At 42.3% G+C, this 20,876-nt stretch overlaps 2 protein-coding genes across 3 annotated transcripts in view; both read right to left on the bottom strand.

Annotated features, from left to right (window-relative positions):
• Window positions 1-11,151, bottom strand: part of si:ch211-51h4.2 (uncharacterized) — a 75,184-nt gene extending 64,033 nt beyond the window's left edge. For both annotated transcript variants that reach the window (XM_060067014.1, XM_060067015.1), the window contains exons 1-5: window positions 10,947-11,151; window positions 9,388-9,429; window positions 7,748-7,821; window positions 6,273-6,341; window positions 5,750-5,879 (exon numbers count right to left, since the gene is read on the bottom strand). In XM_060067014.1, the coding sequence (XP_059922997.1) occupies window positions 5,750-5,879; window positions 6,273-6,341; window positions 7,748-7,821; window positions 9,388-9,429; window positions 10,947-11,091 (460 nt within the window). In that variant the 5' untranslated portion in view covers window positions 11,092-11,151. The remainder of the gene's footprint in view (window positions 1-5,749; window positions 5,880-6,272; window positions 6,342-7,747; window positions 7,822-9,387; window positions 9,430-10,946) is intronic.
• An 81-nt stretch (window positions 11,152-11,232) lies between these two features.
• Window positions 11,233-20,876, bottom strand: part of LOC132468553 (inactive N-acetylated-alpha-linked acidic dipeptidase-like protein 2) — a 128,464-nt gene continuing 118,820 nt past the window's right edge. The window contains exons 12-13 of the mRNA XM_060066281.1: window positions 18,052-18,250; window positions 11,233-14,046 (exon numbers count right to left, since the gene is read on the bottom strand). Coding sequence (XP_059922264.1) covers window positions 13,806-14,046; window positions 18,052-18,250 — 440 coding nt within the window. The 3' untranslated portion in view covers window positions 11,233-13,805. The remainder of the gene's footprint in view (window positions 14,047-18,051; window positions 18,251-20,876) is intronic.

The following is a 20,876-nucleotide window of genomic DNA, read 5'->3' as shown; positions in this document are numbered from 1 at the left end:
AACGGCTTGATACTTATTGATATACAGTATGGAGGAGCGTTTTAACTTCCTCATTTGGACCAATCCCAGGGTACGAAAAATGCTAAGCATGTGCAAGTCAACTTCAAAGCAAGTGCTTGTAATTTACTGAAAACGCCTGGTAGTTCAAAGGAGAAGGATTCAAAGGGACAAAAAAGATGGTAGAATGAGCCACGCTCTCTTAGTAATAAAAAGACAAACAGGATGGATGGGTGAATATGGGAACCCGAAATGGATGGTTGGGTTTTTAATGAAGGAAATGTGTTAGTTGTATGGAAATGTGAAGGGATGCAGCCTTATTTCACTGTTCTGCTTCACCACTATCTGTTCTGTTCTCACTTTCGAAAGCGATTCATTTTCTATTAACAAGGATTGCAGTGAGGGCAATTAAACAAACTCCCAGCACTGCAGACTCAGACTCTAGGAAAAGGACATAACACCATTGGTGCACGAGTTTAAAGGTCTTTGCGGGCGGTGCAGCAGATGCCTTCTTTCACGAGAACACCATTTGTGTTTGAGGGGGATATATTATTGGGTTAAAGCAATAATTCTGTTTCAAGAGGCAGCAACTGTTAAAAAATAAATAAAAAATAAATGTTTTGGGGAAAAGACATTACAACCTTGAATTAAAGAATGCTAATGTGATTCTATCGAATGCAAAATAATTAAGGTACGGTGAAACTGTGCTCTTTCCTCAGACTATAACGGCCCCATCAAAATGTATAATCGCTGCATGGCTACATGTAAGCTCTGTGTCTAAGAGTGTGTGTGTTGCTGTGTGGCCGGCCTCCAGAGGATGCCATTCCCTAGCCAGGAGGAACGCAGACGAAAAATCTACCTGCTACACAGCAGGTCGCTGGCCTACCGTCTCTTCCTTTCTCCCCCACCCATATTGCACTTATCTGTTTCCATTGACCCATTTTTCTCACCGTCTCTTTGAAGAACTGATGCCAACGGATGGACAGGGGACAGGGACAAACAACAACTAGGTAATGTCCGTGTGCAAGAGGAGGTTGGTATACTCTGTGGAGGTAGAGTTAACAGCTGATGGTAATCAGTAGAGATAATTAGGTAACAGCGGATGATGATTAGTAGACCTGATGATAATCAGCAGAGCGTTTAAGTGTGTAACAGCTGATGATAATAAGCAGAGCTTATAAAGTAAGTAACAGCTGATGATAATCAGTAGAAACTTAGGTAACAGGTTAAAATCAAGAGGGGTTGAGTCTGCCGCTGTAACAACTAATGGTACTCAGCTGTTACAAGAGGAAAGTAAGCAATACATATTCAGGAGAGGGCAGACCAACCATCTGTGACATGCAGATAGAATTAATTTCTAACCTGAACTAGTACATCATACTAAATTATGTGTTTGTGTGTGTGTATGTGAAAAATCCTTGATGAATGATCACTTGATGAATACGTTCAAAATCTGTATTCATCAAGTGAACACGTAATAGTGCCACTGCAATCAGCATTCAGCCATGGAAACAATTAATAATATAATACTAACAACCAAAAAAAAAAAACGATGGGCAGCCAAAGTGTTTTATCATAAACATATATATCGGGGTTCTCCCCAAACAATGTTATATTGGCGCACAGCCACCTTGCATCCCTTCTAAAAGGCAGAGCCTGAATGAAGCGGGTTGCCCACTACTCAAGCCATGGAGGTCTGGGTCAGGGCAGTGTCCTGTAGCAGAGAGGACAACACATATCGGAAGATACAATTCTTGTTCTTGTAACATGTTTAATATAATGGTTGGTAATGGATGCCTGTTTTTGAGCGGCGCTCATAGAGCACCGCTCAAAAACAGGCAACAATTACCAACCTATTAAACATGGAACAAGAACAAGAATGTATGTACTGTATGGTGCCACTGGTCATGGATCTCATGGAAAATAAAAATAAATCAAAGATCCAGTGTGTAGAACTTAGCAGCATTGCCCGTTCTGGGCTCTTGTAGGAACATGGCGGGGAGACATGGCAGTCTCCATGGAGGAAGACTGGCTCTCTTTGTAGATATAAATTGCTAATTTCTAACAAAAACACTATTTTCAATTCATGGGATTATAAACTCACTAAAACATACTTATTAATGTTATATTCCATTTCTGCAAAGTCTGTTAAAAGCTTTAAAGGACGTATGAATTATCATAAAACCATTTTTTTTTTTTTTACTATGCTCAGTTTAAATGAAATTGCACTATTTTTATGCTCGTTCTATTCTAGAGCAAGCAAAGAAAAATACACACACTATTCTGAATGACGGGGTTGCAAGAAGAGCAAAAAAGCAAAAAAACGAATCACATATCACATTATTCCCAACCTGTAAACCTGCATTTGACTGCATCATCCTCTATCCATTGTAGGTCACTCTCCTGGCATTTGAAAGGCTTTTGGGAAATTCTGGAATTCTTGATCACAGCAAAACCTCTCTGCCTCCAAACTCATCAGAATTGTGTGCACACATCAAGATAGTGCACGTCACTCACACCGCAGTACTACTGTCAGACAAAATCCTTGGGGAAACACTGGAGAATCAACAGACTGACAAAATCGACTCTAGAACATACCTCAACAAATAAGATGCGTCATATATCATCATAAATAGTTAACACCAGGACCTTGACAGGTGAAACAGGGTTCTAATTTCTACCAATTTGATAATGGCAGTATTTAAGCAATTGTCTCTTAATATAAGAAGTAGCAAATTCTTTCATTTCAGGATCAATTAAAACGGTACACTCTACTATATTCTCTTGTAAGGCTATTGATATGGAATAAATGTATTGTACATGCCAGTGATCTTGAAATGATTTCCGCTCAATCTTGTTTTCCCTTTTCAGAAAGTGTGTCTGTAGTTCTCAACTGTGTTAGCTTGGCTCAGCTCAGCCTTATCCATCTGTTTCATTACAAACATGAGGCTGTATTAAAACATTGTCATTTCTAAAGGGGCTTAGTGCAATTTATACACCATAAAACGATGTCCCTACTGGATTTTATTCCACAATCACAATTGATGGCGTTTATCTGCATATTATGACTCATATACAGATGATTTTGCTCATTATTGCTAATCTGACTAGGACTTTAAACTGTGTAGTTTTTATGTTAAATTTAAGTCTGATCATTTCCTAATCCCCCCTCCCAATTATATCATCATTGCACTGTATTATACTTAAAATTAATTTGCCTTTGTCACATTATCTTTGAATAAAAATGTAAATAACACAACATAACATCAAGTGTGTGGTTACAAAGCAGTAAACATGCACAGAAGTCAAATTGCTCAAGGGAAGCGGTGATGAGCCTTGAAGCACCAATAGACCTTCAGGTCAGCATTTTTTTTTTTCTCGAATGGCCTTGTATGAAGCTTTACTGGTTAGAGTAATGCAATATGTACATGCATGTTTATGTCTTCAGTTTATTATCTGTGTCTTCGTCCTCAGTTTAAATTGAAAACATTTTTTTCCTTCATATCTTTGACTCGCATTCCCCCTTATCCTTTCGGAAAAAATGCATAACTTTTGTAATCACATCAGGCTCTCATATTCTGGTTCCTCTTCATTGCCGGCACACTATTACACGCCTGGTGTTGACTGTATACGTGCGTCCTCTGATTGATTGGAGGGGTTCACATTGCCGATTGCATCCACCCACCCACCCACCCACCCACACACCCACACACCCACACACCCACACACACACACACACACACCCACACACACACACACACACACACACACACACACACACACACACACACACACACACACACACACACACACACACACACACACAGGGGATTATCTGCAAGATGCGATGCGTGCAATGTGCTCAATCTTGATGGTTCTCAGATTACTGATGAATGTCACCTCCTACACCCATCCTGTAATTTGCCAATAAAAAGTTGAGCGGTAGCTGGTCACACTCTGGTACAAACTCACCAGCCTCACTCTCATGAAAACTATGGTACAAAAAAACAGTGAGGTACATATAAACAGAAATAGACCAAAGCAGGCGACATATCAGATTGTTAGGCTGAATGGGAAATGGAAGCTGTCATTCATTCCCATATAGCCTACGTATGAATCATGATTGACCTGATTTACCTATCCCCATTTTTATTTGAACCACGTTCGTCTAGGAATTTCTTAAAAAACAAATAAGAGTGATGCGTTCCGGTTCAAATCCCCCAGACTGAAGGGGAAGGCCATGTCTTGTTGCCACGGAGACAGCTTTTATTGAAACGGTCTAGCTGTTTTTAAAAGGTGGATTGATGGAAGGACAGAAGGACAGAAGGACAGCCAAGCAAAGAACAACACACTGAAATATAAGACCTTTTGGACTAGGCAGGAGAAAACCTGAAAAAATAATAACATAATTTTACGAAGGTGCCAATTTCTAGATGGGGAGACATATACAACAGCATGTTGTAACTATTAATTGTGACAGAAGTGTACACAAGGGGATAGAAGAAGCATCAAACATTTTTTTTTAGACGCACATAAATAGACTGAAACCACTAAGCCTGGGCACCTCCTTTCAAAAATGCTTTTACAGAACTAGCATCAGTGATAGGTAACACCACAGCAAAAATAAGCTTATCAGCTTTCTCCTAATCCAGCAGAGAGAGAGTCCAACCTTGAAGCAAACTGTTCTTACTGACTTGAGCGTTTTTTTGTATTAGCTTTGGGGCTGCCAGTGCTGACTTAGGTATAAAAAAAAAAGAAAAGAAAAAGAAATCAAGTGCCTGTGAGCCCCTGTGTTTTCCCACTGTACCGGTGTGACAGGGCTTCAGAGTGTTCTCCTCACTCACGGCCCATAGAGCTCTGGGAGTGTTGGGAACGCTGCGATTAGCACAGCCCTCAGCTGAGGCGTTGGAACATGAGATGCCTGTTCTACCATGCTAGGAACATGGCCCATGGAGGTGCCCACTCGTGAATATGTATTGATATATTTAGAAATATGTATTATGTTAAAATTAGAATGTGCCCTCATAACTCTAATAATCAAATAAGGGAAAACAGCAGAGAAATAGAAAAATAACAGAAATATGAATAACATCACATTCTAGACATATGTCAGGGTTGCAAATAAGCTTGTGACAAGTAGCAATGCAGAAAAATGTTATAGATTTTTCATTTCTGACAGCTGCTTAGCAATTTTCAAAGTAAGTTATTTTTTATTTTATTTTTTTTCATTCACAAGCACAATTGTTTTAGTAAGTAAAGACATGGCCAACCACAACATCATGGCTCTCAAAAAAGATTAAAATAAAGCAAGGTAATTGTAACTGGGTTTTTTTGCGCGCAATAACCACCGACAAATGATCATGGAAATGATTTAAACATATTCTGGCGTTATATTTCATTCAAACTTTCTCGGTAAATTGTACTTATTTCAGTATCCCAGGTAAATTCTTTCATTGAACATTATCTTTCTTTAAATTATTAGACAGAAGCATATAAGGTATACCATGTGCATTGGTTTAGCAGGAATAACCAGACTTTTTTCCTGTTCCATTTCTTTGTTTCTAACGCATCAAAACATGATGATCAGACAGTGTTCTAGAATTCATTGCTGCAAGATGTTTTCCTGCAAAGCAGCCGAACCACCTACCAGAGGGTATGCTGTGGTGTTTGGTGCAAAAGTGCTCTCACACAACCCCAAAGGGCACATCACACGTTTTTCCCCAACTCAAACTAACAAAAATTAGAACTGTACCTGCACTCTCCCCTTCATCTTCATCCCCCACCTCCTCCTCCTCCTCCTCCTCTTCTGTGTGAGCTGCTCTTGCAGGCACCACCTCCCCTTCCTCCACCTGTTCCATTATAATCTGCTCAGTGGAGGCGCCCTGGATGGGGTAGAAGGGGACGGGAGGAGGGCAGAACAATGATTAGAAATGATTTCCTGGGCAGAGAGGGGTAAAGTAAGATACTTCAAGAGCTGTTTGAAGCCACTTGACGTCTACATTCAGAGACACGCGACATTCTCAGATTCCATCACGAAAATAGCTGTCTGGATAGCTTTTCTGACTTCACTCATTATTCACGGTTTGAAGTCACGAGGAGAGCGATCTTTTCGTGTGAGGTAATTAGGCATGCCATAGTCGTATAAGGTATTCTTTTGTGGTTGGCTGAGGGCTACTTTGGAAAAATGAAACTACAATGTGTGAAAGCAGTAACATTAAACCAGACAAAAGAGACACCTAGCATGAAATTGACATGCAGAAAAGACCAGGGCTTACCTTCAGCGATTCTACCTGCGCCACCTGGCATCTTTGAAGCAGCTCCACAAACAGGTAGATCACAAGGCCCTTCATCACAAGACAGAAAGCTATTAATAAATAGTTATTAAAAGACCTTACAGGAATATGACTTCTTAAATGTTTCAGCATTAGAAAACCTGTGTTTGATGTGTTAAAAGGAAACCCTGGGAAGCTAATCGTTTTTGCTATTCGATTGCCAAACAGTTGTCCATTTTCTGCCGTAGCACAAACATCTGCCGTTACTATCGTCTCATCGCTTCACTGGGATTGGCAGGAGTGGGATTGTTTTCAGATACAAATCAAACTTTGGCTAATGCCTCAGTCTACACATTTACAGATATATATTTTTACAAGTAGAATAATGTCGGAGTACAAGTAAAAATTGTACAGAAAACATGAAACTGTTATTACAGTTACCAGCTTGCAGATGCACTGTGAATGCCTTTTTTCTGTAACATTGCTGCATATGGTTAAGGCAGTGTCAATATGTGTGTGTGTATGCAAGCGCACCCTGAGTGTGTGTGTGTGTGTGTGTGTGTGTGTGTGTGTGTGTGTGTGTGGGCCGTATAATATTCCTTGCACGCTTTTAGACATGGCTTTAAATCAAGTTTTTTCCTGGAAAAGCATGATGAGTAAAGGGGGGCCCGCCACAAAGAGTAGTCTAGGGGCGCATAACCCCCATAATCAACCATTGCTGGTCCCTCCTAGCAATTTCCAGGTTCTAAGCTGGTTTTCCTGGCGGGTCATTTTAAGAAGCATTGCGGTGAAACTGTTGGCAGGGACCGGACTGGAGGTTGTTTAGATCATTATCGGCGATGCATCAGTCGCCATAATTTCCACTCCCCTACATCAAACACAAGTCGCGCCGACACAATATGGTCTGGCGGCTGCTCATCCGCAAGAGAAGGCATGAACGGAGACGCGCATACGAACATACGAGAGAGCAGGCCCTACATAAACGACTTGAGACAAACTGTTAAAAGACAACGTCATTTATTGGAGGGAGAATTGCAAAACAAATCATGTTTTGGGTTCATAGAAATACAAGGGGGAAGGATGGCTCATTCAATTTGTGCAGTTTAAGCTTGTGCATGTGGGCCATTAGCCCGAGTGACAATGTTGATGGATCCGCCACGGCCGGCCCCGCCTAGCTATGTGTCGAGGTGTCCCTGAGCAAGACACCTAACCTTAACTGGGTCGCTGGCTGTTGCCTTGAATGGTGGACACCGCCGTTGGTGTGACAATGGGTGCATGAATGGGTGAAAGGGAGGCCCGAATTGTAAAGCATTTTGAGTGGCCACAGGTCGTAAAAGCACTATGCAAATGCAGTCTCCTTTACCATAACAATTTCCGAGTGAGACAGCATCTGGCATTGAATAAACTTGGCAAACACAAACATTTATTTTGATAAAATTGCATAAAAAACGAAATGCATGCAACTATGTTAGGAATACCTGGACAAGGAAGCCAATGAGAAAGGTGATGAGGAACGGCAGCAGTCCAGCATGTGCAATTGTCACTGGCAGACCTGTAAAATATATCAGAGAAAAACATCAAAAAGAGAATCCTACTTCAATCCCAAACTTCAATCCCAACACTGTGTTTAAAATATCTTGAAGTCAGTTTGTCACCATCCTTGTCTCTTGCTCTTTACGTCCCACTAGGCACACACAGTATTTAATGCCTTGCTCTAAGTTCCTATCAAACTTTATGGCTGAAGATGATTTGAATGAGATTTAAGTGATTGAACAACTATTAACTCGACAGGGCTCCACCTTAGTGGAACAACAGGAAGAAGACGCAGATGAAAAACAGTAGTGAAACGTAATGTCCCATGTAATTTCTATCACAACTACAAAAAAAGACCCCCCCCCCCATCTTAACTACAGTTCATAAAGCACAGTAAAAAAGAAAGATTATCTGCCCATATAAAACTACAAGACTGACAGACTTTTAATTATGCTTCTGATGCACCAGTGATCTAAGACTGACCCAAAGAACAAATAGGCGTTCATCCCACCACCTCCTTCTCCTCTTGTAGGACAGTGTTTATGTGTTCGGACCTGTGTTATTGGCCCCAGACCGCTTGGCCCTGCAGTCCGATGCTATTCACTTAGGAATTATAGATCAATAAAACAAGCCTTAAAGGTTCAACCGGTGCATCAAACTTTACATATTACAAATGTATCTCACACAGTGAGGGGCAGCATCTTTTTGTTTGAGCTGTTTGTAATATCTTTAACTGCACTTGTGCAGACTAGTCTTTGATTTTCTTTGGGCGGGGCCATCTGTGTTTTTCTTTCACAAAGGCAAACAATGAGAAGGAAAGGCGCATATTCACAGAACATATTCTCTATTATGGCTCTGAGGGGGCCCCATCATATTGGTCTGCTGCAAGGCAGGACCAAAACAAAAGAAAAAATATGGATGACAGATGTTGACGTTGTTAACCTCCTTGTATCGCAGGGATACACTAATTGGGGTGCAAATATTATGAATGACATAGATAATGTTATTACCCTTAGATTAAAATGAATGTGGTGAAACCTATTCATAAGAAGTGGATATTGAGTAGGGAGCCAGGGGTTTGGATTAATAAGGTAGAACGGTTATAAGGACGAAGGATTTATGTCCCCTTATGGACTTGATGGCACTCAAATGACATGAAGAGAATATTGCTTTGTCAAGTATTGTGTTGCTTGTTGTCAGAGATAGTACCAAGGAGGGTTTAAAAGTGGTGTTTAAGATAAATTAAACACAGTGAGATAGCCTCACATCTCCTGGTGGGTATGTGTCAGTCAGTCAGTCAGTCAGTCAGTCAGTGTGTGTGTGAGTGTGCGAGCTGGAATGAGTGCATGTTTTGCCACATAAAAAATGATCACCTCATTGCCAAATTGGTTACACATACAAACACACACACCAAATATATATACACACGCAGGGTTTAATAATTATTCATACAGTCAGTGGTTATACATTTACATTGTTTTACAATTTCTTTGTTGTTCTTGTCAACACAAACGAGGAAACCCAAAGACACACCAATACATAGTGTCGTGATGGATCAATGAATCTTACTAATGTCAGTACTTACCTAGGATACCAGTCCCCAGTATGGTTGCAATGCTCAAGAAATCTGAGGACAAAGAATTAAAACAAACGTATTAGTAAAATAGGCTTGCTTGTCCGGCCCGATGCCTCACACCAATGAGTTGAATGCCTTCATCCAGCTACATTAAGTACTCAACTTATTTTCACTAGTGAAGACTCCATGACAAGCTATAATTCATCTAAGAAAACGTCTCCCACATACGTCTCTTGAGGACCTCTTGTGATTACATTGTATAGCAGAACAGATGAGATCCCCCCCCCCCTGGTAAACAAATGGAGAAACACTGGAGAACCAGCCTGTCACCGGCATATTAGCCACTGTATTGATAAACGTTCACTTCTCCGTCGCCTGCAGATCCATCACGGACGCTTGACAGAACTCCCATCATCGCAGGAATTAACCTGTCATTTCTTATCAGCCTGCTCCCGTTTCAACATTTTCGGATAAATCCCCCCCCCCCCCCCCCCCCCCCAAACCACAACCCATCCCCAGGACCACCGCCAAGGTTTTTGTTGCAGGACAAGGGCTAGTGGAGGATGGGGCGCATGGGGACACACAGTAATGAGATATGTTACATTGTGTGACTACTTCAAAACCTGTCTAGCCCAACGCCTGTATACTCATGTTAGAGAAGTAGCTGTGAATGACGTCAATGCAAGTCAACCAAGTCTTTTTGATATAGCAATGATTATTTTTGTATTTTTATATTTCTTTATGCATACTCTTTATCTGAAAATGTTTAACATATATTGTTCAACAGCTGCCAGTTGACTGTCTAATGTTTGTTTTTATATTTCCATTATAAAAAAAAAACACAAGTTATTTTGGTCGAATGTGACACATCTTCCTTAAAAGCCTGTCTTGCCTACGACACAAACACAAACACAATAACATCCTTAGGCCAGGAATGTGTACCATAAACAACCAATCACATTGTAAACACATATCTCTATTTGGCAGCGGGCGCTCAGATCAGATGCAGACCAGGTCCACCTTTAACAGCAGAGTAGGCTTCTTAAAGAGCAGAACAGCCTTATGGATGATTAGGATACGGTGACAGTGTGCTGTAGCCTCAGCCAAAACATTATATGCAACTTCAGCGTATAGGCTACAAACCTAAGCGTTTTATTGCTGTGGGTTCAGTTGCTGAACGGATATTGCATGACATACTTTTTGTAGCTAATGGTAACATGATACATATATACACTTTACGCGTAGGTCTACGACGTCGAGGGGATAAACAGTGTACGGAACAGCTTATCCCGTATCGCAGTGTGGTCGGCTGCTCTCGTATCGCATTACACGCGATTCCGTGGCGGGCTTTCTCTCCATCTTCCTCGGGCTCGCGCTTTCGTCTGTCATATCATCGTCGTCACCATCATGCTAGTCCGCATGTATCTTTAAATGTATGCTTGACACTTGTGAAATGTAACAACCGTGGATAAAGAAACGTTTTTTTCGCCATTGCGAAAACTGTCTTCGAGTTGAAGACACTGACAGCCGGGAGATATAACAGTGTTCCGCGTGTCGTTGGTACTCACAGCACTGCAGGTAAATAAGTCTCAATTTCCAGGGACTATGCTGGTTTTTCCGGGTCATTTTAAGAGACATTGTGGTGAAACTGTTGTCGGGGACGGGACTGGGGTTTGTTTGGATCATTATCTCCGATGCATCGGTCGCCATCATTTCCACTCCCCCTACACGCAAATTGCGACGGCACGTGAACGCGCCGCGATGTTGTTCCACGGTCGCGGCGCGCGCATCCGCAGGAGGATGCATGAACACTGAGCGCATAGTATTACACGATAAAGCAGGCCGAACAAAAAACACTTGAAAAAACGTAATTTATTTGACAGAATTGTAAAAAGCATCATGTTTCAAGTTTCTACAAATACAAAGGTGAAGGATGGCTCATTAAAAGGTGCAGTAAGTGGAGGCTGGTGAATGTGGGCTATAATAACTATTACGTTAGTCCAGCTGACAATGTTTATGGATTGAGTTTGAAGTACGAATTATCAATCCCACAATATTCTGTTTTATTGCTGTGAACTAGTGGACGACAGAGACACTCTGTCTTCCTAGGACCATCTTAAAGGTTGTATAATGTCCTATTTTTTTCATTCTTTATTTTCTGAGTATGACCTTGTGCGCTGACATAGAGGTCACACATCTATCAAATATAGGGTGGCTTGAGTCACATGGTTTGTTTGTAATATCAACAAACCACCATAAGCAAAATAGCCTAAAACCTAAATAATATGAGCCGACAATAATAGCTATTGTACGTCACAGTTCTAATGGCACGGTCTAAGATGGAGGTTAGTGAGGGTCAATTTTAATGATTTAATAAATAAAGTATGGTTTTAAAGAAAATATAGGAAATGTGACACCCTTTTGCTGGCCTTTAACCCACACAACATGTTTTGCTCAAACAATCGCTTTGCAGTAATGTACATTGATTGTCTTGTTATGGTGCTACTTACAATGTTGTGATGCGTAATGCAATGGTGGTTTGTGATTGAAGTGCACATCCTTACTTTTCTTTTCTACATGCTTGTATTGCTAACATTATTCTAAGAAAGGCACGCAACATATGCAAAATTTCATTTAGTTGGGCTTTTCAACATCCTTCAACAGCTTTCTGTCTCAGAATGTTAATTCAAGCTACACCTGTTACACAAATTAATCTTATGTTTGCTTAAGATTGAAACACAGTTAATACTATACTACTAACTACTACTACTATCAATGTAATAGGTAAGAAAAAAAACATGATACTATTAACTATAGACAATGGGATTAAAAATCACCTTGAAATGATTATTGACAACGCGAAGAATGACGTTTATGTTAAGGCAATAAATACATTCATAACATAAGGGGATACTGTACAATTGGTTTGATGCCTTAAAAAAATTGACTGCCATGCAAAGTAGTATAAAAACACGCAATGTCTTTACTAACAACATTCTCTCCTTCACACTTTTGAAAAGTAAAAAGTGTGAAAAAAGGTCTAGACAACTACATCTATATACTACCTTTCGGAGTTGGTGGCCATGTAAGAGTAAAATTCCGTAACCATGACACACTGTACACATTATTTGGTGTGGTTTACATTTATGTTTTGGATGGTTGAACCAAGGTACGTCAAATTAGGGGACCTCCATTTCGGTCTTGTTGAATATCAAAACATTCACTATCAAAAGGATTAAAATAAGCCATAAATGATATCTGAAAAGTGACAATTATTTGATAGTGCTGAAGAATTGTCCACCTATTGAAATCTGATTTGAAGGAATCACAGAGGCCGCTTCAGTGCAAACCATTACATTTCATTCTGGAAGAAAATCTATTATATCAGTTTTAATCACAGTGAACCGAAACCACTCGTTCACACACGTTCCAAAGGAAATTAGTTGCTTTTGGTCATTCAACAAAGATAATAACACATCAGTTAAAATAAATACTTAAAAAAAACAAGCTATTCTCATTCGAAGGGACGATAAGTAAGTGAAGCTTATCGTGATTCTGCAGAAAAGGAAAACCACAGATTATATCCCCCACAGAATCACAATAAAAACGGAGCAAATGAGGGGTAGGGGCGTTTTGTATTGGGGTGTGATGAATAAAGCCGCCTTCACAAGCGCAAACACAAAGCCAGACATGCAGCAGGACAAATACAAATCCAGCATGAGATGGTGGAGGTAAGAGTGAGATATAAGTGGAAATGAAGAGGGAGAAATTGCCCAACAGTGCGGAAGAAATAATAAAATGGAGCCAGCTGGGGCTGTGGCGTGTAATGCAATGCTTACCAATTCGCCTGTGTAAACAGAATTTAAATTCTTCCTCACTTGTGTCTTCACCTCGCTTTATGCCTACTCAAGCAACGAAAGGATCACTTTTCTCCTTTGTCCTGATTACCGAATGCTCTATATGTAGCCTTTTCTTCCCGCTGCAAAAAAGGCGTCAGAAACACAGTACGTCTGTTTTTTGGGATTATCAGAATTAGCAGGGCTGCCTTAGTGGTTTAGGGGTCACGTTGCAGTTCCCATGGTAAAATTATCTAATGTTTCAACATATTAATCATTGAATTATTTGAATTGTCTTTTCATGCCCCCAGTAGCATTAAGCCAATTAGATTTATTACATACAGGCTGTTGCTGTTGGGCCATACCGCTTTGTAGGGACAAAAGTCAAATGTTGGGTAGTTAATGATAGCTAATGTCATGTAACACCATCAATAAAAGCCTTTGTTTTATCGAGAGAACACCTGTGACCCTTCACACAGTTTAGTCCTATATTAATCTTGGGGCTGTACGGATGATCCATCCAATTGTTTCCGGGTTTCATTATTATTCTTTGAAAAACCTTTTGTCAAGAATAAACCAAAGGCCGTGCCGTCATTTGCCGTCCCCAGTGTTGTTATCGTCAAACAGCCCGAGGCCGAAGCAAACCAGCATCTCGGCCGACCGTACGGCGGCCAGGATGAGGGACAGCGATTGGTTGTCGCAGGCTCCGTGTTGCGAAGGAGCAGGAACAGCCGCTCTCCTCTGTGTCTCCTCAGCGGGGCCGGCGTCCTCCTGGGGGAACCTGAGCGTGGAGAACTGGGGCGTCTTCCCAGGAAGGCTGTATAAGAGGTTCCTATAGGACGGAAACGTAGAGGGAATAAACAGCAGCTTTAGTTTCGGGTGGCAACAAAAAGCGATTCCACTCTTCTTCTTAACACTGTACACAGACTAAATAAAAAGGCACAAATGTAAAGCAGAAAAGCAAAACTGATAACCGACTGTGTACGTTGGGGCATTAGGTTGGATAAATATTTCATGTTAGAATAACAACAAAACGCACTGACAGATTGGTAATGGACAGCCATTGAAGAGGAGATTCATGGGCCACATTACTCATAGTGGCAAGGCAGGGTCAATAGCAGCACCGAAAACAAGGACACCCGAATAGAAAATGAAAAGAATAGTTTTGTCCTCTGTTTTATCTTCTGTCACAGACAGTCCGCAGAAGCATAAAGTGCAGTGTGTGAATTATTGCCCCCAAAAAGTCTGGGCTATCCTTTTACCTTCATTTCAGTGCCACCACATACAGTCCAGCACACACACACGCACTTGCGAAACGACAAATTCAAAAAGTAATCTGTACTGTGTAACAAAACACACACACACACAGGAAAAAATACACACAAAACAAATACACACATGTACAATAGTCCACATATGCGCAGGCAGCACACACACACACACACAAACACACACACACACACACACACACACACACACACACACACACACACACACACACACACACACACACACACACACACACACACACACACACACACACACACACACACACACACACACACACACACGAGCATGTGCGTTTCGCGTGGCAGAGCAGTCATTTGTAGGTCACAACTGTAGGACCCGAGGTGCGTTCTTCATCTCAGGGACTTCTTGACAAAGACCATTGATTTCTGTTAAAGTGGCTGAACGGGGCGTCTTAGGGAGTAAATAGAGTGATTCTTCATCTGCTACCATGCTGCCCTGCGGGGACTGCACTGCAACCTTCACCTGTGCAGGCGGGGCTGTAAAATAGGTCAAGACCTTCCTCTCAAAGACCCTGCCGCTGCAGTGTTTATGTGTCTATATATACTGCACTACAGTCAGTACAGTGGGGTGAGATCGTACATCGTAGGCAAGAAGGTGGGCTCTGTTGTTTTTTCAATGGCCACAGCCATCTGAACATATAACAAGGGTGTTTACAGGATTAATGATACGACTGCACGTCCATCCACTACTGTCATGACTGTGTGGTGACACATTTAAAGCTGTTAACACACATGTGTGTGTTAACAGAGGGGTTTCGAGTACGTGTGTGTGTGTGTGTGTGTGTGTGTGTGTGTATATGCACGTGTTTGTTTGTGTGTGCACACAAGAGTCTATGTGTCTCAGTAAATTAACTCTGAATTACTGACTATGAATATATTTCAATCAGGGGTTTGCCAGTATCCAAATTCGAGTACAATATATTGATTTAACAACATTTGGCAATTAGACACCATCAAATTATTCATCATAGGAAGATGGATCCATGAAGTTCGAATGGAGATTGGAGGCAATAACACCTCTTGCCCACTGCATCCGTCCGTTGACGGATCCCATTGACTTTGAATGGGGCAGAGCCGCAATGCATTGTGGATCCATCCGCTGTTTGATCCGTCAATAAGTTGAAAAATGTTCAACTTTTCAGGCAGTGACGGATCCGTCATCCAATCGGATCGCGTATGCTCGGGCTTAATGACGGATGCCTCTGCAAAGACTACTCCCCCATCCGTCAGCCACGCCTTCCGTCATCCGTTGACGGACGGTGCAGTGGGCAAGTAGCAAAATAAGGACCCGAAATGAGGTCGGAGCGTCAGCCTTCAGCTCGAGATGGCATGTTGTGCAGGTCAGGTCAAGGATGCAAAGTTGAGCAGCCCGAAGATCGACAGGCTTGTGGAACATTTGACTTGAGATTGACATGTGTTTGGGGCAGAAAATCAGCATCTTGTCTATCTTCTGTGTTGATACTTAAGGTTGTATTGATGTAATTGTAAAAATGAGTTGCCCAACTCATGTTCTCATTTTAATAAATTTGGTGATAGTTACAACAATCTACACAAATCAAAAGACACCCTCGACGGAGGGTGTCACCCTTTTAGAGGGTATAACGAAGTTCGGAGTCAAAGCCCTAGTACGGACCCGTCTGAATTGGGCCGGCTTACTGTGACTGGGCAAGGGGGTGTCAGAGGGCAAGCCAGGCTCCCTCATTCCCCCCGATAGCACCGGGCCTACCACTGGGGCGGGTTATTTCTAAACATTCCCTGATATCTCTAGAAGATAATGGCCAGATAAGCTTGGTGCCATGACCGTTGCAGTGAAGGAAAATGTTTAAAGGGAAAACATTTATGCTTGCTACTGGTCTGATGTAGAACAGGAAGGCCAAAAATCAACCGTTCCTCCCTGGTCACCTTCTGGGTGGGGTTTACTGCGAACACTGGGGAGGGGAGCCAAGCAGGCATGGGAAATTGGAAATTTGAAATTGCCTCTTAATCTGAAGTGTGGACGGATTCCAATAGGTCTCCCGTAAGCCCTGCGGATCTGGAGAAAATGCCGTACGGGTTAGTTGCAAGCATTTCTTTGAAGCTATTGCAATTTAATTTGTTAGATTGATGCACCTGCTGGCCGTGGCGATCGACTGTGGGCAGTGGGGTGATGCTGATGTCAGGCATCAGCTCATTTATTCACCCATGGTTGGTTTGAATGAATGAGCTGCGCTCGGGGGATGAATGGCCGTCTTGGGCAAAGGGTGCAATTGTGGCCGCATGCCCTCGCATTTTTCCAAGTAGATCTGCACGTCCAAACAAGTTCACACTGGACACTGCAGTTCCTTTGGTCCTCAGCAACACATCCATAGGATGAATGCTTGTTGAGGAAATTGACATAGGCCTACAGACATACAGAGAGCCTGCAGAGAGTCCTCTGTAGGCTCCCGCGCTTGGCCACCGCGTATGGACATACATTCTCTGTCAGAACGGACAGAGTCAGGCGGGTGTTGACCTAAGAACTGTGGCGGCCAGATGAGAAAGCGTGGTTATCCTGATGATGGATCCCGTATTCATGACAAGTCCCCCATGAGAGCCATGTAGGCTACATGTAGGCTACATGTAGGTTACATGTAGGCTACATGTAGCGCTGCCCTCCTTCGTTGATAGAGGGAAAACAACAAATCCCTGGAAAATCCCTCCTGATTGAACTTTGGCTATAGCTACATTCAGTGTTTACATATAAACGTCAAATATAGACCTATTGAAGTAGTTAGACTTGTAGTCTATGCCCTAGTGACCCTGGAAACACAAAAATACATGTCAGATGTAAACACTTTCTACAGCTATCAATCGTCCCTGTTGTAATTGTCCCTCTACGGTGAGGAAATGCTAACATACTTTATAAACGAGGGCCATTAGGCGGTAATGCTTTCTGAGCATGATGGAGCAGCTAATTTTAGCTTGGCTGCTAATGGCAGTCGAGCACAATTAACATGTCTATTACCACCATAAACTGTGAATAACGCAGGAAACGGGAACCCATTCATTCTCGCGCAATCTAGTAACTGGGACAAAAGCTAAATAGCAGATGAGGATGTGGAAGTTGGGAGGGTTAAAGTTGGCGGAGTGGGCTCACTATAACGAAGAATGGCTGTCCTGACACAACACACACACGCACACAGCACATTTGCAGATGTGTGTGTGTTGGTTTAGTCTTGTGCGTGAGACAACAGTCAATCTCCTTCAGTCAAACTCACACACACAAACTCACTCAAACACACAGACACACAGACACACAGACACACACACACACACACACACACACACACGTACACACATTCATGCTCACAAACACACACACACTGACCAACAAACCCACCCCAGGGGAATAATCGAAATCCTTCCGCTCAGTTTAACCTTCAGATCTTGCAGGAAATCCGGGATGAACGTATTGTGTGTTGTTCTCTCGTCTCCATCTAAACATGCCCACACCGAGCACACTTTTAGGCTGATGGTGCCCTCCGCGGGCAGGCAGCTGTAGTGGTTACCTGTAGACTCCGGGAGGGGCGTGCGGCACCACAAAGCTCTTCTCCAGGTCGCGGAGCACGTCGTTGAGCATGCGCACGTGGGACGGCTCCCGCTCTTTGGGGTCGTTGGCCGGCCTCATGGTTTCAGACTGGAGGAAGGCGGCCCTGTCCCGCAGAGAGGTGGCCCAGGACAGCAGGGCAGGGGGTGGCATGCTGACCGCTGCACACACACACACACACACACACACACACACACACACACACACACACACACACACACACACACACACACACACATACACACACACACACACACACACACACACACACACACACACACACACACACACACACACACACACACACACACACAGAGAAGAGTAAAGAGAAGAAAACATTCAGAAATGGTCACGTTTAGATCAACATGCAACAGACCGTGTGTTTATGGCACCGAGCATCTTGCAAAAACTCTTGTGTCAGAGTCTTGGTGTAAGGAAGTTATTTCTGGCTACTACATGTGGCTGTCTCAGGTTGAGAAACAGAGAGGGGGAGGAGACATTTGTCTTATTCATCTCTTAGCCCAACTCCACCCCCTATGTTGAGTCCTTCAACTCAACTCGCTCTCCCTCTTGGCCGACCTCATCTATTCCAACCAGGGACTGAAATCGCTGCCTTTCTTCCCTTTCCTTTCACTGTGTTCTTCACACTCTCACTAGTGTTCCTAAAGTTAATTAAAATGACCTCCTTCGTGTCTCACCTGCCGACCTTCTCCTCTACTGGTCCTTTCTCCACTGCACATTAAGGAAATAGCATGTGTTATTTGACAAACTCACTTGAATGCAGGTCAGTTAAAGTTGCTTTACACAGCTTTTGAGTTGATTGTTTGTATTTACATAATATAGTTATAATCATGCAGTGTTGTATGTGTAAACCTAGTTAATATCTTCCACACACTTTCTAAATGTCAATGTATAGTATCACAACTTCAAGTTATTTGCAGACATAGTTTGGCACGTAAAGCAGAATTTAAACATTATTCACAGGACTACATAATATACGTTTTCCAGAAAGAACAAGCTTGAAAACATACACAATGTTTACGCCGTAAAACTTTCTGACTTAAAAATACATGCATCTATTTCACTTTCTGAAAGCATCATATTTGATTAATTTATTCACCATTACTTCCCTGAAAGACAAAATCACAACACATTCTCATCCATTTGGAAGTAGCAGGGTGATTTGCACATAACCAACGCAAGCTCTCTCTCTCTCTCTCTCTCTCTCTCTCTCTCTCTCTCTCTCTCTCTCTCTCTCTCTCTCTCTCTCTCTCTCTCTCTCTCTCTCTCTCTCTCTCTCTCTCTCTCTCTCTCTCTCTCTCACCTCATTGATTGGGACTATGAGCACTTGATTGCATTTTAACGGTGCCACAACTTCTGCAAAGTAGCATGAGAAGCCAATGATCTTATTCCATCACGTCTGGCTTATAGTGAAAAGAATAGCGAGCGATAGTGAGATAGCTATTTGTATTCAACGTTGGACTTGATTTCAATACACATAAAAAAAAGAAATTCCATTGAACACAAACAAAGTATGTTGAAGTAAGTCATAAAAAGATTAAGGGCCCTATTTTAACGGTCTGAAACGCAAGTGGAAAGCGCAAAGCGCAAGTAGCTTTGTGGGCGGTTCTACGGCGCTATCGCTATTTTACAGGCGGATAAATGACACTTGCGTCGCGGCGCAAGTGTCAAAAGGGTTGGTCTGAAGCAGCCTAATTACCCATAGGTGTGGTTTGGGCGTAACGTCCAACAAACCAATGAGAGTGCCAGCTCCCATCCCCTTTAAGAGCCATGAGCGCATTTGAATCGGACGAGTTGATATTTTGACAGCGCGTCTGCAGTCTCCGATGAGACAGATGCACATGAATTTCAAACTGCAAATGGCTCAGTTTAGTGCCAAATAATATGGCCTAATTCACACATGGAATAAGGGGTTTTCTTCCACAACTTCAGAAATACTGAGTCCTCAAATAAATTTCGCCAAAGAAAACGTAAATAATATAACATATGATATGCGGTAACTGATCTATTTAATGAAATACGCAATACATTATAAACATTGATTCTTATCAGTATTGTATGCTATCCTAATATGCATGTGTCTCCGCGGTAATAGACATTGCCATTGATTGTATTATGCGTTACGTGTTTAGTTTGCGTGTGTTTAAACAGAGCACACACGCGCACCCGCATTCATTCATTCTTTTTAACACTCACTCGCGGTAAAACAATGTTTTTCACGATCAAATACTCATCAATCCTAAAAGTTATGGGCATGTAGGCCTATACGATGTCTGTGTCAAGAAAATATGTGTTTGCTGTACGGTGTTTGCAGATGCATTGATTTAAAAGTAAAACTTATTACCGCTGCATCAGCTGTTCTTTCCCAAATCATTTACCAAGAATGTGCGGCTAGGTAGATGAGAGAAGCAAAGTGTATGCGCGAGGTGCACAAGCAATCCGTATGCAATGTGCATCGCATGCGCATGTAGGCTATGCATCCGCCCTTAAAATAGCATCTGAACAACGCGCCACTGACTTTAAACCAGGTATTTCCTGGTCAGTAGCGCAATGGTATTCAGCAACGGCAAAATAGCGTTTGCGCCAGAACACGCCTCCTCCTTCCGCCGAACCGCCCCTTGGGGCGCATGATCAATCCCTAATTTACCGGCGAGTGGCGCTGGTGGGAAAAGAACGCTCTGCGCCAGTTGTAAACTAGCAACGACACATGCGCCAGTGACTAAGTCACTTGCGCCGGATGCAAGATAGGGCCCTAAATGTCTGTTC

Source organism: Gadus macrocephalus, chromosome 12, assembly GCF_031168955.1.
Source record: "Gadus macrocephalus chromosome 12, ASM3116895v1".
Lineage (NCBI taxonomy): Eukaryota > Metazoa > Chordata > Actinopteri > Gadiformes > Gadidae > Gadus > Gadus macrocephalus.
The sequence above is the reverse complement of the archived record's forward strand: the minus strand, read 5'-3'. Positions and strand labels throughout refer to the sequence as shown.